Source organism: Phoxinus phoxinus, assembly GCF_949152265.1.
Source record: "Phoxinus phoxinus genome assembly, chromosome: 8".
Lineage (NCBI taxonomy): Eukaryota > Metazoa > Chordata > Actinopteri > Cypriniformes > Leuciscidae > Phoxinus > Phoxinus phoxinus.
The window spans coordinates 30,904,049-30,926,414 of record NC_136883.1 but is presented as its reverse complement, the minus strand read 5'-3'; the positions used below and the strand labels follow the sequence as shown (position 1 = coordinate 30,926,414).

Sequence of the window (22,366 nt, the reverse complement as noted above, 5' to 3'; positions counted from 1 at the left end):
GTGTGATAAAAGTGATTTATATACCTGATATAATTATCTAATCGTTCTAGGATTTAATAGTTGGAGACTATTTCTGTTCGTCACGGAATTATACTGCCTGGGTCTTCTGTGTAGAGTGGGATTGAATTTAGAGACGGACCCATTCCAGTGCATGCGCTGTAATATACAAACAGACATGACAGCCTCATATACGCATTACGCACACTTGTGTCACTTAGCAAAATTGTTTTTTGACCTTATAAACCTCTGAATGTTTAAAAGATAAGTTGAAAATAACCACAGTAAGAATTTCAAGCTTATCCTTTTAGTTAACGTTAACCTTCGAGTTGATTTGACAACTATGGAGGTTGAAAACTTCGTTTCCAAGACCCTCGAGCTCCTGCAAGAAGAGAGAGAGGCTGAATTAGAAGAAACACGGTAAATAACACACGTTCTACACGTGTATTTATTTAGCCATTTATTTGAATTGCCCAAATGTATCAGTGAACTGTGAAATATTGTTTGTGTTGTCAGAGCATGGCAGGAGAATTTATCTCACAAGAATCTACAGCACAAAGGAGTGTTGCTGATGAAACTTCAGATCGGAAGCCAACATACTGGCATGTATGGCAGACGTCTAGTAGTTTTTGAACCTAGGAAAAGTATAGGACCCTCAGTTCTTCCCAGCAATACCTTTGGACCTGGTGAGACATTCTGTGCAAAAACAAAACAAAACAAAAAACCATTGGAGTAAAATAATTCATACAATACTGCTAATAAAACCTAATGCATACAATAATGAAGCCTCTGACCAGCGAGCCACTTCACATTTTAACTCAAATATTATTGGCTAACTTGCTCTCTTTTGTATTCTGTTTATAGGTGATATTATAGGTTTGTATCAGTCAGAGGGTCCGCCATCTGAATTGGGCTCAGGTGTGGTAACACGTGTGAGCCAGGCGTCCCTGACGGTGGCTTTTGATGATACACAGGACAGTTTAAACTTGGACAGAGATGGATTCTACAATCTAATGAAGCTGGCAAATAATGTGACCTATAGACGACTGTCAAAGTATGTCCAATTATCAGTTCATACAGCTAGTATAATTAAATACTTACTATAATACTTTTTTCCTCAAAATATTTTTTTTAGGATTGTCAGAGCTGTTACAGTAGTACACAAAATCAGCTGTGTTGATGAAATATGCTCTGCATTAACGGGTTTATTCGTGTTATGTTTCCACATGAAATTGTTGATGCATATGGGATGCATTTCCTTCTTGCAGAGCCTTAAAGTCTTTAAATGGATACGGCAGTGGTCCTGCATCTTACCTGATCAGTGTCCTCTTTGGTTACTCAGAACCAGGGACATTATCACTTCAACGTAAGCACATGGGAGTGAAACCTGAAATGGATCTAAAATACAGCATTATGCAGGAAAATCACCCTGCCTAGTCCAATGGGGCCTTAAGGCTGTTTATATTTATTTTATTGCAGATGGTTTGGACTTTAGCAACACTGGGTTAGATAATTCTCAGAAAGAGGCTGTGTCCTTTGCAATGTCTCAGAAAGATGTTGCAATCATACATGGACCACCAGGGACTGGCAAGACCACTACAGTGGTTGAAGTAATCCTGCAGGCAGTAAAACAAGAACAAAAGGTGAGCAAGATATCAAACTCTAAATTTGGATAGTTACGGTAGAAATTATTTGCCTTAGTATATATTCAATATTGTGATGAACATCTTTGTAAATGTTAACAGATCCTTTGCTGTGCGCCTTCCAATGTGGCTGTTGACAACTTGGTGGAGCGCCTTGTGAAGAGCAAGGTCAAGGTTTTAAGATTGGGTCACCCAGCCCGTCTGCTCGAGTCGATTCAGAAGCACTCACTGGACGCGGTCCTTGCGCACAGTGACAACACCAACATCATTTCTGATATTCGCAAGGACATGGACAAAGCTTTTGTAAGATTTTGATTTCTCATAATTGTTTTGAATTGCCCATTTAACTGGATAATTGGCCCCAAAACGGGTGTCAAAACTTAAAAGCAAAACATTTCACAAAAATGTTTATTTAAAGTCGGCATGAGAATGAAGTTGCGATAGTCTTCTCTACGTTATTGTGACGTATGAGTGAATTAGCAAAAAAAAAGTGAGGCGGGTCCATCAGGAATTGACTGGATTTTAGGATCATTGTGGTTTGGCTGTTGCTGTGATTTCATGTGATTGACAGGTTGTCCTGCCCTTGCTCTGGTAAACGCATCATAAGAGAAGAGCTGTTGCTGCAAGAGGGAGGGCAAGATATTTTGATTAAAGATTACAAGGGCACATAATAATGTATGCAAATAACGGCAATATTCCATCAAAATAAGAATTCTCCTTCCATTTTGATTTCATGGTAAAATAATAAATATACTGTGCATTATTTGTTTGCAAATGCTACTTGGTTTTATGTTGTATATTCAAAACAGCACAGTTTTTAAAATGTGGCTTGAGTGTTCAAATGTGATTTGGGGCCATCTGTTAAGCTGTGTTGTAATACAGTCATAATTTTTAAAAAATCCAATGCATTGACAGAATGAAATGAAGAAGGCTCGGGATAAAGGCCAACGAAGCAATCTGAAACGGGAAATCGGGGAACTGCGGCGAGAGCTGAGGACCAGGGAGGAAACGGCTATCACTCAGATCCTGAAAAGAGCCGATGTTATTCTAGCAACTAACACTGGCAAGTAAACCTTCCCTAGTGGTCATGATTTTTATTTCAGGAAATGTTTGTTTGTGTATGCCTAATTTAAAGTCCAATATGATTGATTTGTGTAAAATAGGAGCCTCTGACGAAGGTCCTCTCAAACATCTTCCTAAAGATCATTTTGACCTGGTGGTGATAGATGAGTGTGCTCAGGCTCTAGAGAGCAGCTGTTGGATCGCTCTGCTCAAAGCACGCAAATGCATACTGGCTGGGGATTACAAACAGCTGCCACCCACGATCAAATCACAGAGGTGTGGAGGAAAAGGAAGTGTATCTTATGTTTATGAATTATTTGGTTTATGGTATCCATTCTTGATGAGCTCTAATGTTTTCATTTCAGGATATATCTATTTAAATACGTAATATTTTTGGTCGATGTTTCTGATTAACTTTATGTACCTTTTGCCCGGTTTCTCAGACAAGGCTTAACTCTAGTCCCAGACTAAAATGCATGTTTGAGCTGTCTTAACTGAAAGCAACTTGCACTGGTATATCTTAAAATATGTCAGTGCCATTGTTTTTTTTTTTTCTAAAGCACGTTTATAAAAGCTACTTAAATGTCCTAATTTAAGTAGTTTGCTCCGGTCTTAATCTAAGGTGAAATTAGTGAAAGAGTTTAATCTGTGAAACCAGGCCCTTAAGTATGAATTACATTTGGTTGAAAACGCACTCTTATAATGATAAAATATTGCACATATTCTAAATGTTATTTATCTTTAACTTTCACAGTGCTGCATCTAAAGGCCTGTCTGTCAGCCTAATGGAGAGGCTAATAAAGAAATATGGAGACACTGTGGTTCGAATGCTGACCACTCAGTACCGTATGAACAGTGCCATCATGCAGTGGGCTTCAGAGCAGATGTATCAGGGAAAGCTGTTTGCACACCCTTCAGTGGAGAAACACTTGCTTAGGTGTGTAAAATATGTTAGAAGTTTCTGGAGAAAACATTTACATTTTATTTTATTTGGCACTGTTGGTCACGTACAATGTTTTATTGTTCAATTAGGGGAACTTTTCTTTTAAGATGATTTAAAAATACTGTATTTTAAAGGTAGGTTATGATAGCTTTATAAAATGTTTTATTGTGTATCTTTAATTATTAATTGTCCCTCAGTTTTTAACTTCGCCTTTATTGTAAATTTTAAATCAGGGACATTTTACTTTGTTGTTCCCCTAAGGATTTTTTATTTTTATTAAATAACAAAGAATTGCTGTCCCCAATACTGCTATGTTTTAGAGAGTGTTTTAATTTTTTGTTTATTTTAAGTTTGCTAGCTAACTTGTGTTGAGGTAATACGGAGGAAGATAACTGATTGTATCTTGAACAGAGACCTGGCTGGTGTTGCTGATGTTGAGGAAACCAGAATTCCCCTTCTGCTCATTGACACTGCAGGCTGTGGCCTGAATGAGATGGAGGACACAGATGAGCAGTCTAAAGGCAATCAAGGTTGATATCAGCTCCAAATACAACCTCCTCTTTATATCACTTAATACATTTAATATAAGGGGTTGGATAATGAAACCACAAAGACTTGCTGTCCTGGGTGCACCAATAATTTGCCCTCTTTTGAACTCTGTCTCCCATTATTTTATGTACAGCTGTGCTTTTGCTCTGCTAGTTTATACAGTATATATATTTAATAATAAAATACTGTATATGAATAAGCTTTTCTCTTTATTCTCTTCACAGGAGAAGTAGACATTGTGGCACTTCATATCAAAGCTCTTACTGAGGCTGGAGTTCAAGTCAAAGACATTGCAGTTATTGCACCCTATAATCTCCAGGTGAGATGCTTTTTAAAGTACTTATGTGTAAAAAAAACTGTCTGTACTACAAAGCAATGCCTTCATTAGGATTACACTGCTGTTTCATTATGAATATCATTCATTCACACATTAAAAAACAGGATTTGATTTATTTCAGGTGGATCTTTTGAGACAGAAACTGTCCCATAAATATACAGAGCTGGAGATCAAGTCTGTTGATGGCTTTCAGGGCAGAGAGAAGGAGGCAGTGGTGTTGTCATTGGTCAGATCCAACAGGAAGGGTACGCCAGATCTAAATGATGACTACATCTACATTTATCTATTTATTTACCCTCCTGACATTTCGAATCTGTATGACATAAAATGCACCAGCTTCTCCAAAGATGTGAACATAAGGAATGGTTGAGATATTAATTGTCTTTCATTTACCCCAAAGGTGAGGTTGGATTTCTTGCTGAAGACAGAAGGATCAATGTTGCTGTGACACGTGCCAGACGCCAGCTCACGGTAGTGTGTGATACTCAGACTGTTCGAAACCATGATTTCCTCAAATCCTTAGTGGACTATATGTCTGAACACGGAGAATTTCATACTGCCTTTGAGTACCTGGAAGACTGTGTGCCACAGAATTACATCCGTGATGAAAAGGACAAACAGATCAACGCCAAAGACGCTGTATCCGTAAAACAGAAGCCCAAGAACCAAGGCAAGAAATCAGAGCAGGAATACAAGAAAAGTGCAAACAATAAAAGCAGTGAAGCGAGTCAGTCCAGTGTTCAGCCAGATAAACATAAAAACACCAATTCACTCCATGCTAAACCCAAAGACGTCAATCAAACACAAAGCAAGAGAAAGGAGATAAAGGATCAGCTTCTGAACTTTTTGTCAGACCCAAAGAAGACAGAACTACAGTTTCCTTCCACGCTAAACTCCCACGAGCGTCTACTGGTCCATGAGCTCTCTGAAGAAATGGGATTGAGGCATGAAAGCCAGGGAGAAGGGAAAAACCGTCGCATAACTGTGTCCCGGCCTCCATCAGGACCAGAGAAGCCTGTGAAGGAGCCTGAACAACCAGACATGACGGGATGTACAGCAGCAAAGATACAAGAAGAATCACAAAAAGCCTCTTCACAGGCAGCTATTGATTTGAAAAGCCTACATTTGGAGCGAATGCGCCGGGAGAAGGAGAAACGAGAGGAGAAAAAACAGCAAAAACAGCAGAGCATGAGACTGGAACCAGATTTCAATGCGAGTAAAAACCAGTCTGTTAAGAAACCCAAAGCAACTTCCAAAGGTTTGTGATCTCTATCCCAGTATCTGCATTCTTTCAGTACTTTTATTCTCTGTGTTACACATCATGTTCTTTCTTTTATAGGAAGCACTAAGATAAAGGCAGGAGCCATGGATATAGCTGCAGCTGCCACAGCTGATGATGATTTTGACTCCCTTATCGATTCTGTGGTTAAAGCTGACAGCGTGTGTGCTTTTGTGAAGTGCAAAGCCAGCGTCCTCACACTAGGGCAGCTCTGCCTCCACTGTAACAGACAATACTGTCTTAGTCACCATATACCTGAGGTACGCCTTGCTTTAGATTTTATATTAAAGAGGTCATATCATAAATAACTAAATATTCCTTTATTCCTTTTCTTGAGATAATTGTAATATGAAAATGGACTGTAACTTACAGAACTTGAAACGTTGTTCCAACCATTTATTGAATTCATTGTATTCAGTAACCAGTAATGGCTGTATACAGTTAAGATGATGTATTACAGTGAAAGCTGGTTAGATGCTATTATAAATAAACACCTGAAGTTCTTTTTAATAATGTTACAGGGTGTTTGGCATCAGAGACTTGAAGTTTCAAGTTCAAAATTTATTTTAAGCCCAAAGGGCAATTTTTGGCAGAGTAAACCATGTCATACAATAAAAAAACGCCAGAGAGAGGGTTGAAAACAGTCATTAAAATGAAAAAAAAAAAAAAAAAATTATTATATGATTTTAAAACATGTAAAACATTTATACTAAAGACATTTTCGATGCAAGATGTGTTCTAAATTATGTATTGTCTTTTTTAGGTTCACGGATGTGGAGACAAAGCAAAAGCTCAGGCTAGAATGAGGATAAGTAAAGAAGGGGTGCTCTACGCAGGAAGTGGACAGAAGGACAAATCAATGGATCCGAATAAAAAAGCATATCTGCAGAGAAAACTAGACTCTAAACTGAAAGATATGTCATCTCAAAGAAAAACTAAAGTCAAAGACAAAGAGAACTGACATTCTAGCCAGGAGACACTTGATCGATCAATGCTGTTTCTTTTAAATTTGTTGGTTATTTACTTGAAAAATATCTATAGGAAGATTTATATGCTTTTAAGTTTGATCTTTAACCATAAAGTGATTCTGGTAAGTTCCCAAATAAGACTGAGAATTGCTGCTATTTATTGCAGATCCACACTGGCATGGCTTAATGGTATGCAAATATACAAACAAAGATAAAACATAAAGACACTGACAATGAAAAGTGGGTTTATGAATGACAATTGAGCTTGAAATGCCAATCCTAATGCTAGTCTGAAATCCTTTTACAAGATTTCTGTCTTGCAGAATTGTTGTTGGGAGCTTAGGTAGTTGCTCCACTTTCTCTCAGTGATTGACGCATTGATTATTGATGTTAGATGTAATCTCTCAGTTTTCCCATTAAGCTCTGAAGAGCACAGGCTAAGCAAAGCTTTGGATTGGGTCCATTTAATACTCCATTTATTGAGTCTACTACTACTACAGCCCGGTGTCTCTGTGTGTACAGTATATCTGTCCACAAGAGGACATAAGAGACTGAGGTGGCATTGTGAGCTCCATGGAGGCAGTTAGTGGAGGATTTGCATGCTGAACACATTAGAAGGAGCATTGCAAAGGGCAGTATTTCTAAATACACACAAGTCCTATGACAAGAAATTATGTGGCACTACATAATGCATTTTTTTAGCTACTTAAAATGCTTTTAAAAGTTCCCTCAAGCCACTTGGTTTGCCACAAACTGGGTCTGGTTTGCACTTGTTTGTGTTTGATACCATTGCATTGGATGAATGAACGTCTTGTTCAGAAACTAAAACAATAGGATAATATTTTATTTAGTTTGTCTTTTTCATTACGGATGTTGGTCTATGAATGGTACAAAATGAAATGAACTGAGCAATAAAACAAAAGGTTTTCTGATGAAGAACTGCAATATGAATTGTCATTTTTACTAAACATAAACAAACATTTGATAGTAGGCGGAAATTAGTCTTTCTTAGAGCACCATGTTAAAATAAGACCGTGGTTAAAGATCCTGATATGTTATGTAGATTAAAAGCAGAATTGTTTGCTTTACCATAATCCTTTTCTCTACCACAGCTTTACTGAGGTTCTTGTAATGGGTTGACCTTCCTTTGATCAGGAGGCCTTGTACAGTTCAAAGTGGTGTAAAACGCATTTTAATATGTTATCTAAAGGTTTTTCATGTTAATTTAAGAGTGTGGTTTGAAGCATATTTGTAATACTGTAAGTACAGTAGTAGTAGTCTTCTTTGGCTTTCCGTCCTGTGTGACTTGCAGATGACTCAGGTAGATGATACTCTGCGCTTGAAATGCTTACCCTAAAAATAGCTCGGCAATGTTCTGAATCAGAAATAACCATTTAGCTCAAGTAAATAGTTACAAAATAGAAATATCCTTAAAGGAATATGAAGCATACTCTGCTGCTGCACTTTTGAATCATCATTTCATATCGTAATCATGTCACAAACTGTAATAAATAGAGAATGTTTATTGTATAAATTAACAGAATCAAAATAAATCTGAATGAGATCCAACATACAACATGTTAATTGTATAAATTGTCACAAAATCAGGAAACCTTCTTATTACTAAAACTCTGATTTAAGGCGATAGTAAAAACTGCTGTATTACAGTAATGGAAATTAAATTATAATGACCCTTGAAAAGGTAAAAAAAAATTGATGGTCTCATAAAAATGGCACAAAGCACAAATTATCCTAAAATAAGCTTAATTGTTTTCGGGTGAAATGTGACAACATTTATGTTGGTTAATAATGGTTTGATGATACATCTATACATATTTGTACCGCATTACTGACACATTAAAGTGCACATATTCTAAGCGTGTTCCCTATATTTATCCCAGTGGCAAAATAAGGAAAGATTCTCTCAGTAAACTTCTCCTTAAACGTGTAAATACTGGCACCATCTGCTGCATTCGAAAAAGAAACCTTTCCTTTGTCATAGTCCAGTTCAACTGTGATTACCTGTGGCTTCTTTTTCAGAGTCAGCCGAGTGCGGGGAGAGGTCTGAGCCCAATAGGATTCCTCATTATTTGCAATTACCCAGAAACCCTCTGCTGGGTTGAGGAAAACTGCAGTCTTCCTCTTTATGGACACTCGTGCCACTCCAACATACCACTCTTTGCTGTGTGCCACCTCTACATCCCAGCGCTGCTTTCCTGAGTTGAAGCCGCTAGCAGCGAATACTGCCATGCTGCCCATGCAGCGCTCGGGGTTATCTGGAAGCTGCTGCTTTTCCCCATAACTGATGGTGGTGAGTTCATCTCTGATGATCAAGTTAGGGTGTGCCGTGTTTGGATCAAAATGGACAGAGCCTGTGAGATAGCAAGAAGAAAACCGATAATTGTCTATCATGATTTTGCATATCAGGCCTGTACTTGAGCAGTGTAGTCCTTACCAATTCATTTTAGCATTTGGAGGACACAATTTATTAAACATGTTGTACATTCATGGTTTTTAAACGTTCCAACATTGCCCAATATGTATATTTCTTGAAGTGCAAATGAAATTTGAGAGCTATGACACAAAGACATTAGTTTCAGAAGGCCTTTAAAGTCACCATATTATAAATAGAAATTGACACATTGGAATATTGCAGTATTTATTATAAATGATTTATCCATGCCCATCTTCTTTTTTAGTTTTTTAAAAACGCATGGGCCCTCATAATCTTTAATCAAAATAGCCTCCCCTTTCTCTTGCAATGATGTGTTTACTGGCGTGAAGGCGGGACAACCTGTCGCTCACAACGACAATGATCCAATCCATTCCCGATGGACAAAATCAGGTCTCGTCCTACATTTTTTTCTTGTTCGAGAAGCGATTTCAATAGGGAAGAAAAGACTATCACAACTTCCGTTTCATGCTGACTTTGTTTGGAAGACATTTGATGTGTACTTACAGTAGCTGACATCACTTTCCATTCTTTTCCAGACCCCATGCTTTAATGATCCCAGGTACAGAGACACATCTATAAGTGCCCTTGTTGGATATTCTGGTTCAGGTACAGTGTATTTAGTCCTAGAATGAATGCATTATTTGTTGATTTCAGTGTGAAAAGAGAAAACAGATTGATTAAATGTAAAGCAATTGCTAACAGTACCGTTTTATTGCCTCCTTACATTCCTGTAGGTAGAGAAAAGGTAAAGGTATTAGCATAATTTTAATCCTTTGAACCATACTTTATTTTTTGCATCAGATAAGGCCAAATAAGGAACCTAACTTAAAGGTTTTGTAAATTATTTTTATGGAACACTACACTGAAAATGATCCTAATGCCTGAAAGATATCACTGAAAAACTGTCCTGAGATATTGCGGCGTGTGCTCTAATATGACTTTACGCCGTCATTACCCGGGTGTTGATAGAGCATGAGCGCAGGTGAGACCTGAACAGCATGTTGCTATCTTTGTCTAAATTAAACTCATTTAAGCCTTGCCCATTTAAACACTCAAGCGCAAGAAGCCGCAAAGAGAACTCACGCGCGCTGTAATGCGATTTGTGTGTGCACATGAAGCGCACACCGAAATTTGCATCTCAGACTGTGCTAAAATATTCACGTATTCTTCCAGTCTTACGCTTGAACGAATAAATTCACACAAAAATTGGTAACATGCCCGTCTTGGTGAGTATCCTAGCAAACATAAGTTATGTCTTAATTTTTTTGAATATTACATGCAATGTTGTTTTACATTTGATTACTTTATTTAATTTCTAGACCTGAAAACTACTGTTAGGCGAAACTTTCTCTGAGACTGTGTGTGCTCTTAGGCTGCGTTTACACGTGGCATTAACATGCGACCTGTATCTGGATGTTGTCCACATACACATTGAAAAGACAAGTGTAAACACGCTTCTGATCGGAATGTTATCCGATCAGCGTGTCCAGTTTCTGTCCAGAATGCACACACGATGGCTGGATTGCGTTTACATTACACTGAGATCCGATCACAATGCGTCCTCGACTACCTCCGAAACTGGACACGCTGATCGGATAACATTCCGATCAGAAGCGCGTTTACACTCGTCTTTTCAATGTGTATGTGGACAACATCCAGATACAGGTCGCATGTTAATGCCAAGTGTAAACGCAGCCTTACATAGACAAGCATTCTGCCAGTTACAGTTAGGAAATTGAATTATCTTGGAAATCAGCAAATAACCATCTCTTGATAAAGAAGAAAACAACAGAAAATATGACAGTTAGGTGATACCTAAATACCTTGAAAAGCACTGTTCATTTTATTTATATTTTTTGCTCTATTGTAGGTTTTTGTGCTGTTGCTTGTATTATTTGTTCTTATTTTCTTTCTTTTTATTTGACAGTAGTCCTTTTTCCCTGAACATAGCACATACCGAAACCATGATAAAAACAGATCCGAGAGTATTTTGAACCATTACACCCACAGAGCAGTACAAAGCCTATTGGGTTTTGAAAGGACGACATCAAAACTAATTCGCCACTGAACCCTGAGACTTTCCTATGGGGTTTTATAATGAGGTTTTTCAATTTATGTGTAAAATAAAGCCTGTGGTAAACATAACTTGATGATCCTTTTGTCATTTTGTTCTTCAATGTAAATTACACACACATACGAAAATGTGAATTTTGAAGCAGGTAACGTTGTTTTAAAAACATGTTTCTAATAAGCTATAAGAACTTTTGGAGAGTGAGTGTGTGCAGTGTACGTCATAGAACAAAACGTCAAAGTATCGTCATACATTGAAAAACACTTAGAAAACCTCATTAGAAAATTTAGAGGGAAGTAGTGGCGAATTATTCAGGTTCGTTCACACAGAGTGGCACAAAGACATTCCTCAAGCGTACGTTTACGTCGAAAAGCAATTAAATTAGGCGTTCTGTGTGATCCAGCTCTACACAGCCAAACAACAAAGAAATACAAAGGCAGAGGAAAATAATGAGACCAATGAGCTGAATGACAGATGATGATGATACAATATATACGTGGTTACAATGCGGAAGGGTTGTAAAAAGACATGTAAAGAGGATGCAAGTTCAGGAATATCTAATCTATAACATCGCAAGCAAAAAATAATGGTTTAAAAGCATATTGACCTTTAAAAATGTCAGATCATCTGCTGTTATGATGGGTTCTATGTAGTTGATGATGTCAGAGAGCTCTTCAATGCTCTTATTGACCTGCTCCAGTTTCTCTCTCACCACCTCGGTCTTGTTGTCGCTCTCATTTTGAAGCACCATGAGTCGAGCTGCCTCCTCTTCCCTCAGGATTGTATATAACTTTTCATACTCTTGTTTTACTTCTGCTGCAGTTTTAGCTGCTTGTTTCTGTAAATTATTAGAATAACAATACATTAGACTGGATGATTCATGAGGAAGTTTATGTTGAGGGACTGTGTTTGTATATAGTTCACCTGTATGTATGCTTCCAGTTCCTTCAAGCTCCCCATTAACTTTTTAAAAGTGGTTAAATGTTTTTTCAAAGGATTGTACCTTGCTGTGAGCACTTTCTGTGGGGTGAGTGTATGGAAAGATCATTTATAAACCAATCCCATTTAACTTGAGACCTTTGACATGCTGTATATGGAAGCCCATTTCTGCCACATAGAAAACAATTGACATACTAAGTCATAATTATGCGATAAAAAGTTGAAATTATGACTCTCATCATCTTTACATCTCATAAATACAACATTTTATGAAGCATGATTTTCAAAGGCATGATTTTTTTTTTTATGTGGCAGAAACGCTATGTATAGCCCACAATCTAGTTTATATATTTATATATATAAAATACATAAGACTCATCTTCTTCATACAGGTTAACGTACGTTTCCTTACCATTATATCCGATGTTGCCTCGGTTATAGGGCAGTAATCATGATTTCTGTGACCCCTTGATGTTGTACAAACAACACAGATGAATTCTGCATCTTTCCGGCAAAAAAGCTTCAGTTCCTGATTGTGAATTGAGCAAAACTCCGATTTAACCCTGAACTGCTCCGGCTTCTTTTTGAAGACATCCGATGCTATCTTTAGAGCCAGATTGATTGGAGGCCTGGATGCGCGCTCTGTACAGCGGCACAGAGGACATTGCCGTGTTCCTCTACAGTCCCAGTGTGTCTGAACACAGATTTTGCAGAAGCTATGTTTACAACTCAGTGTGACGGGGACATCGAAGACCTCACAGCACACGGGACAGTGTAGATCCTCCACAGTGAATTGACAGTCTTCAGCCATCGATGTTGAATTTGCTAATCCAAAGTCTTTGAGAGCTGTCTTCTCTTTAGAAAATATGAAAGTAGTGAGCACTGCAACTGGGACAGACTGGTTCGACCTGATTATTACACTTTTTATTTTGATTGTGTCTCTTCCTAAACATGTCAGAAATGTTGCTGTGCAAGTTCGAAGGACATGATGAGTCATGCTGTCGTGTGGTCTGATTAAAAAGACATACTTCATCAGAAAGGAAGCTGCAAAAAATGTTTTTTATTGATTTACCAGAAAAAGTCCATTGAATGTATATACAGGACGTATCTTAATTAAACAATGTGTCCAGTCTCATTTTCAGAAGATTCTACTGCATAAACATGCAAGTATTGTGAGGGGGAAATGTGGAGAGGTAGTTATAACCTGTATGTAACCAGGATGTGAAACGGCTTTACACAAGCATGCAGGGAAATGAGCTTACAGGAAAGGAAAAGGTTACTATAAAAATGAAAGTAAGGTAAAAGAGAAATAAATAAGCAGCATTTTTAAATATTGCTCCCATATATTAATCAATTCAACAATTATAAATCACCATGTCATGTTGTTTTATTATGTATTTGTAAGAATATGTCTAATCACAACCAAATGTTGCAAAAGCTCATACTTGGGGCGATTGCCGTGATTTTATAAAATATATGTCTTGGGATGCGTTTTATTTGTATTTTATTATTTAGTTATGGAAATATTACAGGGGCAAAGAAAGAAGATCCACTTTTAAAAATAGTAGTCAAAAGAAACATGCAAATGACGTCAGATTTCTACCTAAAATCCTCACAATGTAAAATGATGAGAAATCAATTTAGCAGTTATGAAAGGTTAGAGAATTGACAGTGATTAACAAAAGAATATGAACATTTGTCAGATGATCAAATAGATTGTTCATATGAAAATCTATCAATATATATACCGCTTGTAATGTTTGGGCATAGTCATTCTAAATTGATTATATATATAACAATTTGCTTATTTATTTATTCAATTAAAGTGCCCAGAAAGAAATAAGGATAGAAACAAATGTTCGGCCATTCTGATTAATCATACTAATATACTTTAGTGCTATACAGGTTGGAAACATGTATAAACATTTGTTGATTCAATACTGAGCGCATTCTCTTTTGTGAATCTCTGAAGGTTGTGGAAAATAATGGAGATGATACATAAGTTGATGTTATAAAACTACTTCTAACCGCACATCCTATAAATGCATTGAATAAAGAAATAAAGAATTGAATATAGACTACTTTTCACATTTTGTTGATTCAAAGTAAAATTCCTCCAACTATTATCAGAAACAGTAAAGTAATGTTGTGTGTACTGTGTAAGTTTCTTATTAAAAGACATAAATAATTGTCATATAAATAGTTAACAAAATGCATAATTGGTCAAGTTAATAAGTTGAACACACGCCCCTGTTACTTCAGAATTTTACAGTTTCAGGAGGCAGTTAGAGACATTTGAGTTTACTACAAGCTCAAAGCAAACCTCAAACAAACTCAAACAGAACAGCATGTCTTACACTGCTGAAAGAGAACACCGTTATCTTTTTCAAATGACATTGATCATAGCATTCATGAATTATTTACACAATCTGAAGAAGAAAAAAAAAACTGATTAGGGCTTGAAATTTGGTAGACGTTTTTGTTCTGCTCAGCTGTGATAATATAGCAATAATGTCCACTATGAAACCGCGTGATATGTAAAGCTCTCACCTCTTTGATGAATATCCTCACTGAGAGGACAGCGATGCTGCATGGTCCAATCAAAGGCAGTTTTTAATGTTTCTGTCTTACACCAATGCAGCATTATAAGGTCAGTTCAAAGAAATATCTGCTGTCATTCATGACGTCTCTGCGCTGAACTATTAATCCATGTCCTTTCAGGTCCACATTATTCCCAGTTGCCATAAAGGCAGGATGGAAACACTGGAAAACCTCCTTTTGTCCAGCTAGAACGCTCCCTGGAACTTTTGCTCCCAGACGAGTCACTGTGATGGGATTCAGCCGTTTTGTCCAAGGCAGGAGTGCAATTTCATACAAAACCCAGCTTCATTGATGAACGGTGACATTTTGGGCAGCCCTTTGTGCCATTTGTCTGCAGACACCTGCATGTGTGAACAGAACACAGTGAGTTGCGTAGTTCCTCCTCATAGCTGGTGCCTGCAGAGAGCAATAAACAATACCTACTTGAGGTGGAAAATGTGAGAGCAGGGCAAGGCCTGCAGCTGCTGGTTCCTCTCTCCGATAGACTCCCCACACATGCCACAGTAGAGCTCCAGCTCTTCTACACACTGCAGGAACTTCACCACCTGATCTCTCAGCTCATCCTGCTGCTCCTTACTGCGGTAGATGCCTTCACACAGGCTGTGACCCTTCAGGATGCACAGCTGGAACAGAACAACACAGAGAAATGCTATGCTAATGCTAATACAGAGGATCTATTTATCTTCTGAATGGGTTTAATGGTATGTCATCTAAAATAGATCCATCACCTTGTTTCCAATCGCCTCGGCCAGATCATGCGCTCTTTGCATTGAGTCCAGAGCCTGTGAAAGTCATACAATTATGAAGACGATAATTTGAGATCTTCCAGATGCGTCTATCATGACAACTACACAAACCTTATCGTATTCCTTCTGCAGAATCCAGCACTTTCCCACCCCGACGTAGATGGATGCTTGTCCAAGGCGGTTGCCAATCTCTGACATTATGCACATGGAGGACTCATAGCGAGGGAATGCTTTCTGTATTGAAGGTGAGCGCATAAAGAAAAGCAATTTTACAGGCTTGGTTGAGTATTCTACAATAGGAATGCAGGAATAATCGAAAAACATTCGTGATTATGGCTGCCGTAATGAGGTAATTGGGAAAAGTTTTGATTACAGAATGCATATTGAATTTTTTTTGCAGCGTTGAACATTGTAGCAAATTGCAAGAATGTTGTATAATAATGTAAATTCCATTGATCAACATTTACTAATCGTGCTTATAATATAAAAGGAAATAAATGACAATTATGATTTTAGTCATCATAAGCGTAAAGCACAATACTCTAATAATGTGTAATAATGCATTTGTATAAAAACGATGGTGCCAAATGCACTAGTAATTTTCAGTAGGATCCCTAGCAATGAAAAAAAAACAGAAATGCTAGCAATATACTGGAAAGAAAGCTTGAGTAAAATAGAAAAAAAAGATATTGGGGTTTGCGTTAAACTTACATCGACATCTTTCTGACAGCGATGAATATCAGCAAAGTTAAGCAGACACAACGCCTGAAGAGGTCGATCTCCATGCTGCAATGCAATCTTCATTGATTCCTGAGAGACATACGGTTTAGAGTTTTATGTCAATATTAAGGAATCATGTACGCATGTTGTTCTCCAGTTTCACAAATACTAAACTGTAACATGTACGTTTATATTTTTCTTTTACAACATCAGTTTGAATGCCTGTTTTTTTACTGCTTTCGCCAAGTATATTCCCTGTACATTTTCTTAAACCTAAAATAAGAGCAGCTCCACGTTGCACGTATTGCACATACAGTATACAGTTTAAGTAAGCATGAAGTTAATCTCACTGTCACTTCCATTTACGACAGACAATATATCCTCCCTCAGACATTGGCTCAAATGTCCCACCACCAGATGTTCTTTGACTTCACATATTACCTAGAAATTATGTAATCACCTTGGCCCTCGTTTATAAAACGTGTATAAAGTTATTTTAAAATGTAATAATATTTCACAATAACTGTTTTTACTGTATTTTTTATCAAATAAAGGCAGCCTTGGTGAACATATATATTTCAAAAACATAAAAAACCCTGTAATTATTCCAAACTTTTTGACCAGTAGCGCATGTACCAACAGACCCCAAATCGAAAAGTTGTGTGACAGCTGGCACATAGCCTGCATTAATCCCCTGCACTGTTCGACGTGTGTAAATCACTGCTGCAGACGGCACATTGTGACACACAGTCCAAAGCAGTGACTGCCTGTGATATTTCTCTCCTCGTCATTAGCGAGGGGCTAAGTGTAAGCTCTGCTCTTCATTAACACTCCTCTCAGACGGCACCTCAGCAGGATGGACTCTCGACTGGCGTATTTTTATCAGCCATAGTAAATAGGCCTGGCACAACTAGCCCTACAAATAGCTGCACCTGTCAGTTGTGTCGTGGCCCGAGCTGCAGAAATTCAGAGGCCAGGGTTACGCCAAGGGGACTGATAAATATGATCAACATGCGGCATCCTGGGGGATTAAGATGCTGCCTCAAATTCATCCAGGTGACCATTGACACAAGCTGCCATATTTGTACATTTATGATGCACACTACAACATAAATAACCATGCTAAATGTATATTTGAAGAGCAAAGTGGCCAAATGAATTAATTTAATTTAAAAAATCATGTCGTTTTTACAGAACACAACTGGCGGCTGTGGTTGCCAGAATAATTCTGTAGATAATACAGTAAAAATGTAAAGATATTTACAGAGAAACCTGTACATTTTACCATTTAAAAATGTAATTTACAAAAAAACATCACATTTTAAATCAGCAAATCAGTGAATTAGCAAGGTCATGCTAGCCTGCTAAAGGCTGTTTTGTACTTTTTACATGAAGTGACATTCACCATAACACTGTGGGTCAAGAGATAACCACATGATGAATCAAAGTTCATCACAACAAGTAACTTTTCCACAAGCTGAGGAACATACTAATATATAGAAGGTGCAGGCAGTGTCACGGACACAAATACAAAACACTATCATGGTAACATGCATGACAATAAAATGCAATAAACATTCATTAAACACAAAATAAAATAAAGAATTCTGGTAATGTCAATTTACGCTTTTTCACTGTAAATTTTTGAATTATTTGTTCTTTTAACTTCCCAAAATGGTACATTTAACAGTATTTTACTGTATTGTAGATATAAAATCTATTATAGTTTTTACCCATATAAAGAAGGGGAACTTACTGTTACCAAATTAAATGTTTTTTACTGTCACATTTGTTACAGTCTTTTACAGTTAAAATTACAATTATTTTTTACAGTGTTTGTGATAAAGTCTGCACATACATTCTTATTCTAAAAATGGTTGACGTGTCATAAAACCATATTAAATGTTTGTACCTCACAGCATTCCATTGCATCTGGTAAGCGCATCAGCTTCCTGTAGGCCACCGACATATGGTACTGGCTCATGGCACGGTACTTTAGACTCCATCCTTTACCATAGTCATTCACCAGTTCAGCTGCTTTGCAAGGAAAGAAGAGTGCTTTCTCATAATCCTGCAACAGCACAAAATATGCAGATAGGGACACTTATTAGTATAAAACAAGCTGTACATGTATCTTTATGTAAATGTATAACATTTAAAAGAATGTTGATTCAAAACACCAACCAAATACTAGTACATTTCTGCAAATTACTGACTGACACACTTAGAATGAGATATTTCAAGTCAATACGTGAATACATTTAAATAAATATGATTTTCAGAGAGATGAGAATGCAGAAAGTAACCAACCACTCAAAGCTGATCATGTCTCCAGTGCAGGGAGACTCTGCCACAGCTAAAAGGAGCCGTCTTATTATTGCTCCTAGTAGCGCTTACATTCTCTGCATGCCTCTTCATCACATACATATTACAGCAGGGCTTCCTGGCAATCCAGGGGATTTACTCTCTTCAAATCTCTGGTGTCAAGGTGAGTACAAATGCCTATATCTAGCCAAACCTGCTTTGTCTGACTTGCAATTGGATACATTGTACATATAACATGTAGGCAGTTTGTTAGTGATGTAAAAACTTAGTACTACTCTGTCAGTGAGTGAAATATAACTTAAATAACTGTAGGCCTGATACAAATACAGTACAGTATGCAGTGATGCTGGTAGACAATGATCATAGGGTTTTCATCAGTTGCACTACTGTTCAAAACTTTGTGGTCAGAAAGATTTTTGAATTTTTTTGAAAAAAAAAAAATCAACTTTTCAGCAAGAATGCATTAAAGACCATTGTTACAAAATATTTCTATTTTGAATAAATGTGGTTCTTTTGAACTTTCTATTTATATTAAGCAGCACAACTGTTTTCAACATTGATTATAAAAGGAAATGCATATTAAAATGATTTCTGAGGGATCGTGTGGCACTAAATACTTGAGTAATGATGCTGAAAATTCAGCTTTGCATCAAAAAAAAATTGTTAAATTGTAATATTTCACAGTATTACTGTACACAGTTCTACTGTATTTTTGGTCAAATAATTGCAGCCTTGCTGAGCATAAGAAACCTTTTTCAAAAACATAAAAAAACTAACTTTTGAACAGTAGTATGCACAACTAGTCAAACACTTGGACACACTTTAATGAATTTATGTCTTGCATGATCTTAAAAACCTGATCTAAAGGCTAGATTGTAGACAATCCTATTAATTAATTAGTAGTTACATTGTACTTTAGGGTAAGTTACTTGTAATTATGCATAATTAACAGTTATTCTATTCTAAGTACATGTAGTAACCTTTAAGTATCTCACCTTAAAATAAAGTTTTACTATTTATTGAAATAGATTTAGTTTTAATTGATAAGCGGATAGTGAAGGAAAAGTAGCCAAGTATCCAGAATTTGTGGAAACTCCTTCAATACTGTTTAAAAGTATCCCAGAATACACCTCAAGTCAAGGATCTAGAAAAGAGTTGACAATTTATATATATATATATATATAATTTCTTTTGGGTGACTCCATAATTTCCATTCACCCATTTAATGACTTAACTATTATATAAAATGTGTAAAATAGTAATAATAAAATTAGTAGGTGTGTCATAAGCAAAAAAGAGTGATAAAGTATTGATACCTTAAGTTGGATGTAGAAGTTGCCCAAACTGCAGCAGACCCTACACTCCAGCATCTTGTCATCGTTGTTGTGAGCGTATCGCAGGGCCTTCTCGTAGCTCACTAAGGCCTTTTGGAAAACGCTAATGCCCAGGTAGGCATTGCCCATGCTCAAACACACTTGCCCATTGAGCTGTAGGCTAACAGTGGTGCCCTGCATGTTTAAGCAGGTCTCGCAATATGAGACTGTCTTCTGGAATTCACAAAGCTTCTCGTTGCTGCGTGCCAGGTTCAGGTAGCCCTCCGTCAGGTAGTCCGGGTCCTCCATCTCTCTGGCTGTGTTTATCTGAGCTAGGGAGTACTGTTCGATGGTTGCATGAACATGGGGACAGAAAACAACAGAAGATAGTTCATTAATACAATTATTTTACAATTAGAATTGAAAATAAAAGCCTGTTCAGGTTCCCCATAGTGAAAAAAATAATAATCCTGTTGCAACCACATGACCCTAGACAAGACAATGTACTACTGTTAAAATGGTCTTCATGCCACAACAGATATCAAGCATACTTTATTATTATTATGTGAGAGCTACAGTTGTTTAAACACATCATAGTGCAAATGAAGTCTATGCTGAACTTGGGAAAGCAGGTCCCTCTGCAAGGAGGTTTATGTCAACAAGATGCTCGGTGCTGAGGATCAAATTGCATGTGGCTCTCCTTACCTTCCATGTAACTATGGAAGTTATATATTATATGCATGTTTTGCATTATTCGCATTGGTATACATATCAGTCAGAAATCTGTCTCAATAAGGTTGCAAGCAAATTGGTGCAAATCATGTCTCAGTGTGTGTATTTATCAATTATTTACCAGATATCAACGTTTAAAGGGATAGTTCATTTACTCACCTTCATGTTGTTCCAAACATGTATAACATTATTTCTTCTGCAGAACACAAAAAAGTGCTTTTTGACCATACAATGAAAGTCAATGGGGTCCAATGTTGTTTCGATCCCATTTGACTTTCATTATATGGAAAAGAAGAAATAAAGTCATACATGTCCATTTAAATGAATGATCCCTCAATTTAAAAGATCCATTTAACAGTTTACTCCACATGTCAGTAGATAGAATTCACTTTTTTGACAAACAGAATATCAAGGCACGGGAGGACGGTTGTATAACGGCTCTTACCTGTAGCATCTCTTTGTATTTCCCCATTTCCGAATGTGCTGTGATCAGACACCCTAAAACTCGAAACTTCCCCCCAGGATCAGATGTCTTCCTTAACACTTTCATCCAGACATATAACGCCTTTTCCGTGTCATTTGACTGGTAGAGCTTCAGTCCCTTCTCAATCTGCTGTTTGGTTTGGTCCTGACCCATTTCTGCTACAAAGTCCCTCATAAAAATAACCATCCGTTTGGCTCTTCGGCCGTCTGGGGAAGTGCAAGCGTGCAATTTTTTTGTCTTTCACTCGTCAATTCCACCCCAGAAATCTGCACCCACTTGCGTCGCTGATCCACAACTCTCAGCTTTGGGTGCAAAGAGATGTTGAAGAAACTGGATCCACGGCTTGTGAGGTATTCAGAGTACAGATCCCCATTGCTCATCACTTTGAAAACACGTCATATGAATCACAAAATCATGATTTCTTTTGACGTTAAAGACCCAACCTCAGTCCCTTTGGAAAGCTGGGAAAGAAAGTTGAAGGAAAAAATGTGACACTAAAGAAAATAAGTCTCAATCCAAGGTGCTGGCAATGATCTCCCAGAATATCTAGTCCTTCCACACCCGAGGAGGAGGAATTCTCTGTACCCTCACCCCCTACAAACCACCCCTTCATCTTTCTCCTCCCTCCCACTGCAGTGCTGGCGCTACAGCAGATGGCCTTGTCACTCTGGACCATGTGTCCCTGGTGGAATCCAGCTTCAGCCTCTGAAAAGATCCAAGGTCACAAAAGACGCTTATCCGCCGATCTTCATTCCAAGAGAAGTGCTGTTCACCTCCACATCCTCACACCGTTAAGAGGCTTAAGCACCACAGCTATGAATGACCCTTAAGAAAAAATCGACTTACGGAAACATTTAGTCCCGAGCTACAGCAGAGGTTTGGACATCATGTGAAGTCTAAAAACAGACAGATATTTCACAACGGTGAAGCAGTGGAGTCAAACGCTCCTCATAGAGTGGCAGTTCCTGTGGGTGGGCCTTGTTAAGCCGCTTGCTGTGCCACCTCCCAGCCCCCCAGCCTTGGTGTCAGCAACTGATGCTTAGAATAGTTCACAAAGTCTGACATGGTATTTGTCTTGAGTTACAGTACCGCTGCTTCTTGAAACACATCAATAGGATCGAATTGTCGGGTTCTCAACTGAACCTGGCTTTCTTCGGCCCTTCCTTCCCCTTTTACACCCAGCTTCACGGATACAAATAGGG

The 22,366-nt window shown here is 37.7% G+C and overlaps 3 protein-coding genes across 3 annotated transcripts; 1 reads left to right on the top strand and 2 right to left on the bottom strand.

Annotated features, from left to right (window-relative positions):
* Positions 1 to 97: 97 nt before the first annotated feature.
* On the top strand, positions 98 to 8,653 carry ighmbp2 (immunoglobulin mu DNA binding protein 2). Its single transcript, XM_079621705.1, has 15 exons — positions 98 to 417; positions 514 to 683; positions 862 to 1,051; positions 1,266 to 1,363; positions 1,477 to 1,640; positions 1,743 to 1,943; positions 2,556 to 2,703; positions 2,804 to 2,978; positions 3,457 to 3,639; positions 4,057 to 4,175; positions 4,419 to 4,513; positions 4,653 to 4,776; positions 4,932 to 5,789; positions 5,871 to 6,070; positions 6,574 to 8,653. Exons 1-15 carry the CDS (start codon positions 341 to 343, stop codon positions 6,769 to 6,771), a joined length of 3,000 nt encoding a protein of 999 aa, XP_079477831.1. The 5' UTR covers positions 98 to 340; the 3' UTR covers positions 6,772 to 8,653.
* Positions 8,596 to 13,391, bottom strand: LOC307003374 (zinc-binding protein A33-like). Its single transcript, XM_079621706.1, has 6 exons — positions 12,656 to 13,391; positions 12,229 to 12,324; positions 11,912 to 12,142; positions 9,939 to 9,961; positions 9,738 to 9,856; positions 8,596 to 9,150 (listed from the first exon to the last, which is right to left on the bottom strand). The coding sequence occupies exons 1-6, from the start codon at positions 13,274 to 13,276 to the stop codon at positions 8,636 to 8,638; spliced, it is 1,605 nt and encodes a 534-aa protein (XP_079477832.1). The 5' UTR covers positions 13,277 to 13,391; the 3' UTR covers positions 8,596 to 8,635.
* On the bottom strand, positions 13,284 to 22,122 carry rapsn (receptor-associated protein of the synapse, 43kD). Its single transcript, XM_079621707.1, has 8 exons — positions 21,126 to 22,122; positions 19,952 to 20,290; positions 18,223 to 18,381; positions 16,302 to 16,400; positions 15,702 to 15,824; positions 15,573 to 15,626; positions 15,268 to 15,467; positions 13,284 to 15,185 (listed from the first exon to the last, which is right to left on the bottom strand). The coding sequence occupies exons 1-8, from the start codon at positions 21,348 to 21,350 to the stop codon at positions 15,113 to 15,115; spliced, it is 1,272 nt and encodes a 423-aa protein (XP_079477833.1). The 5' UTR covers positions 21,351 to 22,122; the 3' UTR covers positions 13,284 to 15,112.
* Between the last annotated feature and the right edge of the window lie 244 nt (positions 22,123 to 22,366).